Source organism: Sciurus vulgaris (genome assembly GCF_902686455.1).
Source record: "Sciurus vulgaris genome assembly, chromosome: 7".
Taxonomy (NCBI): domain Eukaryota; kingdom Metazoa; phylum Chordata; class Mammalia; order Rodentia; family Sciuridae; genus Sciurus; species Sciurus vulgaris.
In genome coordinates, this window is record NC_136467.1 from 56,146,300 (window position 1) to 56,154,456 (window position 8,157).

The window sequence follows — 8,157 nt, forward strand, 5'->3', positions numbered from 1 at the left end:
AATAGGATCAAGTCTGTTCCTAACAGGCATGATGAGTAGATATGAAAGCAAATTAAATTCCATTTTCTTTCCAGCCCTGGAAATCTGGAATCTGAGGCACGAGCCACGGGGTAAGTGAGGTACTCACCAGAATGCACAAGCCTAAACATTCCGCTCTGCGCTGTCATCAAGAGCTTCAGAAGGACTGGGTCTGCGGAATTTCTTTCCAGCCCAAGGAAACAAGTTTTTAGTGAAACAAGGCCTCTTCGTTAATTTTCCAAACAAAAATATCTGGCAGGTTTTAAGTAAGAATCACAAGCAGAGTACTAAAAAGTTTAACTACAAGATGTTCTTCTATGGTGTCATTTTCTTAAAATAGAACCCTCCCAAAATCTCCTAAAAATAAGTCTGCAGTAGTTTCATTTCATTTTCTAAGAAGGAGATAAACACACAAAAACACACACTTAGCTTCTTTCTTCAAAGAGTCTCTCTGCTACATGGGCTCACAGATCAAAGTCTAAAAGGGCCAATTTCTTCACTTCATAGGTCAATGACACAGCTTTGAAAAAGAGGAAAAACAGTCCCCCTAGTGTACTGCTGCTGTAGAAAGAGGAAGTATATTAGTTGAGAATCACTGACAAAGACAGTACTGCCAGAGGAAATTTCAAAACAGCATTTTGGCAACACGGGCCAAGCAGAAGACAGATTCTTCACATACAACCATTACTGGCCCTTTGGTGGTCCTTACTCCAAAAGGTGATAGAGGTCAAAATCATGAGACAATGTGGAATTATCATGTCTTTGTCATTTTGAAATTTAAAAATAAATTTTAAAACAAAGTTGCAGTTAAAATAATACTTTCTTAATCCAGTATGTTAGAAAGAAATTGGCTGCATTGATCTAAAGATCAAGAACAGTAAGGGCATAAATAAGCATCATGTGACAGGTCAGCCCTCATCTTTTGACCTTGGCAAGAAGCCATGAGAGTCCGTATTCTCACATGAAGGAAGGCTCAGACTCAAGGAATCTGCCTCTGCAGCAGCAGTCTTCACACAGTAACCCACAGACACTAGTGGCTACCCAATATGATCCTGCCCTGACCTGTGGGAAACAGAAGAGTGCGGGTATGGAGAGGGGTCAGTGATAGGCCCTCCTGGGGAACTCTGGAGTCCTCGGATCTCCTCAAGACATGAGAGGAATCCAGAACTCACTAGTTCGATTATGGGTGTACTGAGAGCAAACTTACTCTGAATTAAAGGAAATGTAACCTTTTCCCCTCATAACCACATCTGATTATTCGTTTCTACTTTAATGCCTGAGGTAAGAGAACTTGTAAGATAACCATCATCCTTCTCCCTGGCACAGTATGCCTCTGACTGATGCATGGTGACCAAAGGCTTCCTCTTTTTGTTAAAATGCTCTCTCTCTCTCTCTCTCTCTCTCTCTCTCTCTCTCTCTCTCTCTCTCTCTCTCGTCACTTTTATCACTCTGGTAGTTCCCAAGCACCCAGACCAAGAGGTACTCTGCAGCTATGCAAACACGACACATTCACTGGGCCCCCATCAACACCGGCCTAACCTTCTGATACTGAAATAACCACCAAGGTGTTTTTAGACTGAGGCAAATGTACTGTTCAGGAAAACTAATTTAAGAACCCATTACTTAGTAAATGATTTTTTTTTTAAAAAGGTCAATTTAAAAAAAAAAATAATAGTGAAATAAAGAACAAAGACCTCTAGAACTGCGGCTACTAATTACCCCTGTACTAATTATCTGTGTGATCTTAGAAAAGTCATTAATTTCTTGAAGAATTAGGTTTTTCACCAATAAAATAAGAGGGCTGAACTAGACCAGCAAACTTTATCCTGGCTATACATTAGGATTACCTGAGAAACTTTAAAACAAAATAAGAACAATGATAACAACACAAACTCACCAATGCTAAAAAAATCACACACCAGCCCAATTACATCAGATGCTCTGGGTACTGGTATTTTTCAAAAGCTTCCAGGTGATTCTAAGAAGCAACATGGCTCAGAATCACTGGTCTAAACTCTAGTCTTCAAGTTCTCCTTTCTAATCCCTTCATTCTGTGATCTTGGGAGATAATTCTAGTTACAGGATCTCACAAAGCTGGCCCAAAAAGCCACAAAAGAAGGCCTAAACCGGCATATATGCCCTGTGTGCACATATGACTTGGAGAGGTTAACCTGAATTCTAGACATTTTTCGAAGTTAAAAATCCCAGCACATAACTCAGAATGAAAGTAATGTGGTTTAAATGCACATGTGTGCTTCCAAAATGACTAATCATAGGAATCAACTCCTAAACTTGGACACATGGAAATGGGTCACGATTAGTTCCTGACCTCTCCCTTTTCCCTCTTCTTCCACCCCCACTAAACCACAAACATAAAAATGGTTAGCTATTAGTCATAATCAGAATATGAAACCAGTCCCAGTTTCAAAGGCCTTCTCCATCATCAAAGATTGGGAAGTTCCTGCATGGCTGCATCTTTTGATGAAGGTCATCTTTCGAAAACTGGAACTAATTTATGTCTCCTTTGTCTTCAAGCATTAGCTGCCATGTGATATTCAGAAATGGAATTGATAAAAATATTTTAAAGTAAGAATAACCATAAACGTGTGCCCATATTAAACTTATTAATCCTTGAGAATTTCAATTTACAGTATTTCATAAGGTTTTAGTTGAAGAGAAATGAGAAAGCAGGGGGAAAAAAAGAAACCATGACACCCCCCCCCAAAAATTATTATGACATAAAACCACTTATGACTAGGCCCCAAATCTCTACTTAAATCCTGCAAACTATATGAAAATATAGTCAAGTTCAATGCATGACTACTTTTAGTACACAAAATCTCACATAAATCTTCAAAAAAAAAATCAAACTGTTATTATCTTTACAAACACAATAACAAAAATGTTATTTGTGAAATTAAATTACTTTTGTCATCTTAAAAATCATAGAAAAAATAGAAACTTTCTACCTTAACTTTTTAAGCTAAGAGTTAGGCAACTTTTAACTAATACATTCTCTGCACCAAATTCAACATGCAGAACTCAATTTCAAGTGTGAGAAATTTGAAAAATATTCCAAACTCCCAAATCCATCTTCTCAGATTCTATACACTCATCCCTTTCAACACTGCAGTCTGAGATTAACCCTTGCCATCCACTTGGAAATCCTACTTTTAAAAAGCTATCACATTAGCAATACTTTGAAATGGAACTTTCATCCTTTATGTAAACAGCTCTCAGATCACACAACTGGCATTCCTTTGTAAAGCAATATTAGATCAAATATAAGATTCATAATGTCAGCATTTGTCTCATTTGAAAATCAGACAGATTTGTGGAATAACATCAAAGCACACATTTTGCTTTTAAAGTATCTAAACAAGACCTCTCCCATAGTACCCATTTTTTTTTTTAAAAAAGGCATTTTTTTTTAACCAAGATTTTCCTAAAAGCAAATTAAATTACTTCCTTCTCTAAATTCATTAGCTTTTTCATACTCAGGCTCCTCTCAGGTGCTTCAAGTCAGTTCTCCAGTAGGATTAAACTGTTCTTATTTTATACACCTGGGAAGTCTGGAACCCAAAGACACAGGGCTCCCTAGAAAAAATGAAGGGAGGGACAGAAAGGGGAAGCAAGGACCTCTTCCATTAAAAACAAACTAAACTGCCAATAAGAGGGACTTATAATAAGTGATGTGTACCTCTGGCCGCGCAGGATTCTGTTTTTCATGGTTCTGACACATTCATATCTTAGGGAAAGAGGCCAGGAAGGTGACCAGGAAGAGCACAGCGCTGGATGTCAGCTGCCCAGCAAGGGTAAAGGAGTTAATCTCTTTGGATGCCCAACTGCAGGAAGTCATTACATCATAGGCCTTTCCACACCTCTATCCCTAACATGAGTCCGGTGCCCCAAGAGGCTGAAAAGGAACTGTAGAGAATCTCTCTCCAGGTTCATATATGGGTAGAAGCCATTAAGGCCCAGCCCTGCTATCTAACCTCCCTCTCAACAGAAGAGCAGAACGCAGGCCCACACCTGCCTCAAATAGTGCCAAAGTCCAGGCCTTGTCCGGAGCAGCAGGTGCAGCCATTCCACGTTTAGGTGGCAAGGCTGGCCTGTTCCAGGCCCCAGAACATTTCAGAGCCTACCCCGGGGGCAACCTGAGTGGAGCCACAGATATCTCCTAAGATAGAGGTGTCAGCACCGGGAAGGAAAGGGCGCCGGCAGGGAAAAGGTTTGCAATCATTGCTTTTTCTAAGGAGATGGATGTGCCTGTGGGAGTTAACACCCTCAGTCCGAAATCTGGACCCCAGGGTTCTCATTCAGGTAGTACCATGCTCCTGCGAACAAATGGAAAGCCAACCCCTCCTCCCGACACCGAGTCCTAACCCCCCCCCCCCCCCACACACACACGCGCCCCTTCACTCCACCCACGGTGTCCTCGCTGCAACCGGCTACGGTAAACTCTATTCCAAAGTTGGCCGCGGACCTACCTCCTCGCCGGTGTCCCGACAATCCAGCAAATGCACTCCAGTTCATCCTTCCTTCCCTTGTCAGTGAACCTTGCCCCCCACCTCCTCACCTGGTCTTGCCCGAGGCTTCCCAGGGAGCCTCCTTCCCTCTCCGAGGCTATCCCCAGGTTCCCCCGCTCCAGGGGTCAAAGAGAACCCTCCAAAGCCTCACAGCAGAGGCTCCCCTACCAACCCTCTCCCCGGCCCCCAAAGGCGCTCTGCGTCCGACGGATCCGAGGCGCGTCTGGCGCTGCGCAGGAGGCCCGGCGGGTCCGGCTGCCAGCCCCTGGTGAGTACGCACCTTCCAGCCGGCAGAGCTGTTGCTGTCGCCCTTATCCTTGAAATAGGGCACACAGCGCACCATCCACTCGTAGATCTGGGACAAAGTGAGTCGTTTGTCCGGGGAGCTCTCGATGGCACGGGTGATCAAGTCAGCGTAGGACAGGTTCCCCCAGGCGTTCCGCCGTGAGGAGCATTTCCTCGGCTGCCCGGAGCCCCCAGCCGCCCCCGGCTGCGGCGGTGGCAGTGGCTGCTGAGGCTGCAGCGGCGTCTGCGTCCCCCCGCTCAGCGTGCCCGCCGCGGGAGCTGGCCCGGACCCGAGGTCCTGCCCTCCCGTAGCCAGCAGTCGGGCTGAATCCTCAAGGAGCAGCCCAGAGGCCAGCGTGCCGCTTCCGCTGCCGCCGCCGATCACCATGGCCGAGCTGGCCCGACCACCGCTGTCCTCGTCGTCTTCATCGTCCTCTTCCTCTGGGATCATGGAGTCGGCGGCCGTCTCCCCCGAGGGCTTGGCCGGACTCGCCTGGAGCTCCGGCCTCTGCAGGGGCCACGTACAGGAGCGCGGTCGGCTTTGGGGCTCGAACTCCGGGTCCAGTTCCACTTCCAGCGGAGAGAGCGGGGCCGGGGAGGCCGGTGCCTCTGCCATCTTCGCCGCCAGCCCGCCCGCCTGCCGGCGGCTAGGGCTCTCGCGCTCTCCTCACACCCGGGCGGGGTGCGGCGGGGGAGGGACGGGGGCGCCGCGAAAGCTCGGGCTCCCGGGCGCCGCTGCTGCCGCCGCCTAGGGAACCGCGAAAGGAAAGAGGAGAGTTGGTTATCCGGGCGGGAGCCCAGTCCTTGGCGAGTCCTCGCCAGCCGCCTCGGCTTCGCGACCTCACCGCGCCCGCCTCCCAGGAACAGGCAGACCTGGGGACGTGCGTCCCGCGAACCTGGCGCAGCAGACGCCGCCCCCTGGCCAGGCCGCCGGGGAGACGAGAGCGAATCGACGGCCTCGCACGGGGCAGCCCCCTCCCCCGCCGCCAGATCTGCAGGTCTCTCCTGGGCTAGGTGGCTGGGCGGGGAGGAAGGGGGAGGGGAGGGGAGGGGCGGGCCGCGCCTTTAAAGTGGGCAGCGGCCGGAGCTGGCGCAGCCGAACCGCGTTCGGAGCCCGAGCCTGGGCGGGCTGGCGTGCGTGCGTTTGTTTATGTTTCGCTCCGGCCCGCTCAAGTGCTTCCCGCGGCGCAGCCGCTTAAGTCCGTGGCGTCTTAGGCTCTTTTCCCCTTGCTCGGCCCTGTCGCCTCCGCGATCCCCTGCCAGCCCCTCCCAGCGGAGTGGCCCAAGCACCGGGATGGCGCGAGCAGCTCCCTTCTCTCCTCGCCTGCGGGCAAGGGAAAGGGAGGGCGAACAGGGGTCTGGGTTCAATACAGGCCCTTGTCACTTCCAAAAATGAAAGAGAGACGAAAGACGGGGGCAAGGAGCAGGCGGGTGTTCGCAAAGGGTCGAGCCCTGCTTGAACGGCCACTTCGGGGGGTTTGTGTGGTTTATTTTCTCGCGAATGTTGTGCCCTCCGCCCCCTTCCCAGTCAGGGTCGGAAGGAGGGAGCAAGTCGGCACATAAATCTTCCAACAGGTCGGGAAGTGCCAAGTCTCCCGGGCTGCCAGAAAACCCGGACCAGCACGTTCATCACCTCCTTGCTCCCGCTGCTGCCATCTTGACAGTTTCCCCCTTCCCTCAAGTCCTTTAAAAACACTAGCGGGAGAGAAGGGGGGCGCGCACACAGAGTCACGGGGAGGGAAAAGGGAAGAGCCTGGCCCAGCTCGGAAGCAGATCCGGAGTCACCGGGAAGGCGGCCGCCCCGCTGCACAGCTCCGGCGCCTACCTCGGTTCCTTCCCTTTCAGGGACGAGGCGGGAGGACGCACAATCCCGCGCAGGTCCGGGGCACAGCGAAGAGAGGACGTGCAACCCTGGCGAAGGAGAGGCGCTCGGGCCACCGCCGCAGCCCGCCCAAGGAACCGCCTGTCAGCCTGCGCGCCGCCGCCTTCCACATTCCTTCTCCTCCCTTCCACGAGCAGGGCGGCCGCGGCAGCAGCACAAAGTTATAGACACACGCAGGGAGCCTCAACCTAGGATGACGGCGGGCGGGCGGATCCCCGCCCAGGGGGAGGGCTGGGGCGGGGGCCCAAGTGTGCTGGTGTGCGTGCGTGTGTGAGTGCGCGTGTGCTCGCGCGCGCCTGCGCGGCCCGGCTCCGCGGGGCTGCGGGCGTGGGTGTCCGGGCGCGCGCAGCCGGCCCGAACTCGGCGGGCTCCCGCAGCGGTCCCCGCCGGGCTCCTCCTTCCTCCAAGAGCCTCACGGACAACAAAGCACAGCGCTGGCTGAGGAGAGGGAGGGGCCCAGATCCCCAAATCCTCCTCTTGAGCGCAATAGCGCAGCCTCCCAGTCTCTGGCCGCCCTGCCTCGGCACCTGGGGTCCCCGACCTGCGAATCCGCCCACTGGGCTCTAAACATCCCCTGGTATCCGATTCCCCTTTAGAACCGGACACTAGGTAACACCCTAGATAAGATGCTGATCACAGATGGCAAGGGTTACCACGGCGTGGAAACACTAACCCGCTAAGATGTTGGTGCCTTCTAGACTTCGATAAGCTGATTCCCTCAGATTTGATTAAGCACCAAGAGGTGTGCACTGAGTCCCCTTACCCTGGACACTCGACCAAAATTGTGTTTCACTTTTCATGGATTTCTTGGCGAACAAGGGAGAAGCGTAACTTAGAAAGAAAAAGCACTTTATTCCTCAGTCCTAAACGCAAGACCAGAAACCGCACAATTCAAAGTGGGAAACAATTTTATTCTAATCTGTAAATGACAGCAAAACAGTTAACTGTATTTCTGACTTTTTAAAAAGATGTGCCTTTAGGTTTAAAAAATCATCTTCGCTAGTCCTTATGTTAGGATGCGTGCCCCAAATCGTTCATTGGTGCCCTAAACACTGCACCACATGCAACATGTACACCAAAAGTCTAACCACTTTGGTTCATAAATATCCTTTTTAAAAAATAAAATCTAAGTCACTGGAGATATTCCAGAGTCTAGAAGTGGGCTCTGCAACATAACCCGATACACAAAAAGGTCCATCAGCACAGCGAAAGCAGCAGTCCGCCCACAGGGCTGACTCCGAGCTCCGGGCTTTGCCCAGGGCCCGCCACTCAAGTGACGCGTGTCCCCGCCCCTGCAGCAAGCTAGTTCGACGCGTACAAACAGATGATGTCATTGTCTCCACACGCGCGTGACCCCAGAGCTCTGGACCGCGTCTCCATTCGCTGCGCCGCTTACTCGTCAAGCCACGCTGTGCGCTGACTGGCTGCAGCCACCAGTCTCTA

At 50.9% G+C, this 8,157-nt stretch overlaps 1 protein-coding gene and 1 long non-coding RNA gene across 4 annotated transcripts in view; one reads left to right on the forward strand and one right to left on the reverse strand.

Moving 5' to 3' along the window:
* Window positions 1–6,941, reverse strand: part of FOXO3 (forkhead box O3) — a 118,538-nt gene extending 111,597 nt beyond the window's left edge. Inside the window, exons 1-2 of one of the 3 annotated variants that reach the window (XM_079146308.1) lie at window positions 6,658–6,941; window positions 4,828–5,580 (exon numbers count right to left, since the gene is read on the reverse strand). In XM_079146308.1, coding sequence (XP_079002434.1) covers window positions 4,828–5,448 — 621 coding nt within the window. In that variant the 5' untranslated portion in view covers window positions 5,449–5,580; window positions 6,658–6,941. The other 2 variants (XM_079146309.1, XM_079146310.1) reach the window with 2 other exon arrangements.
* LOC306665075 overlaps window positions 1–8,157 on the forward strand; it is a 238,796-nt gene that overhangs the window by 195,756 nt on the left and 34,883 nt on the right. The gene's annotated exons all lie outside the window — the stretch shown is intronic.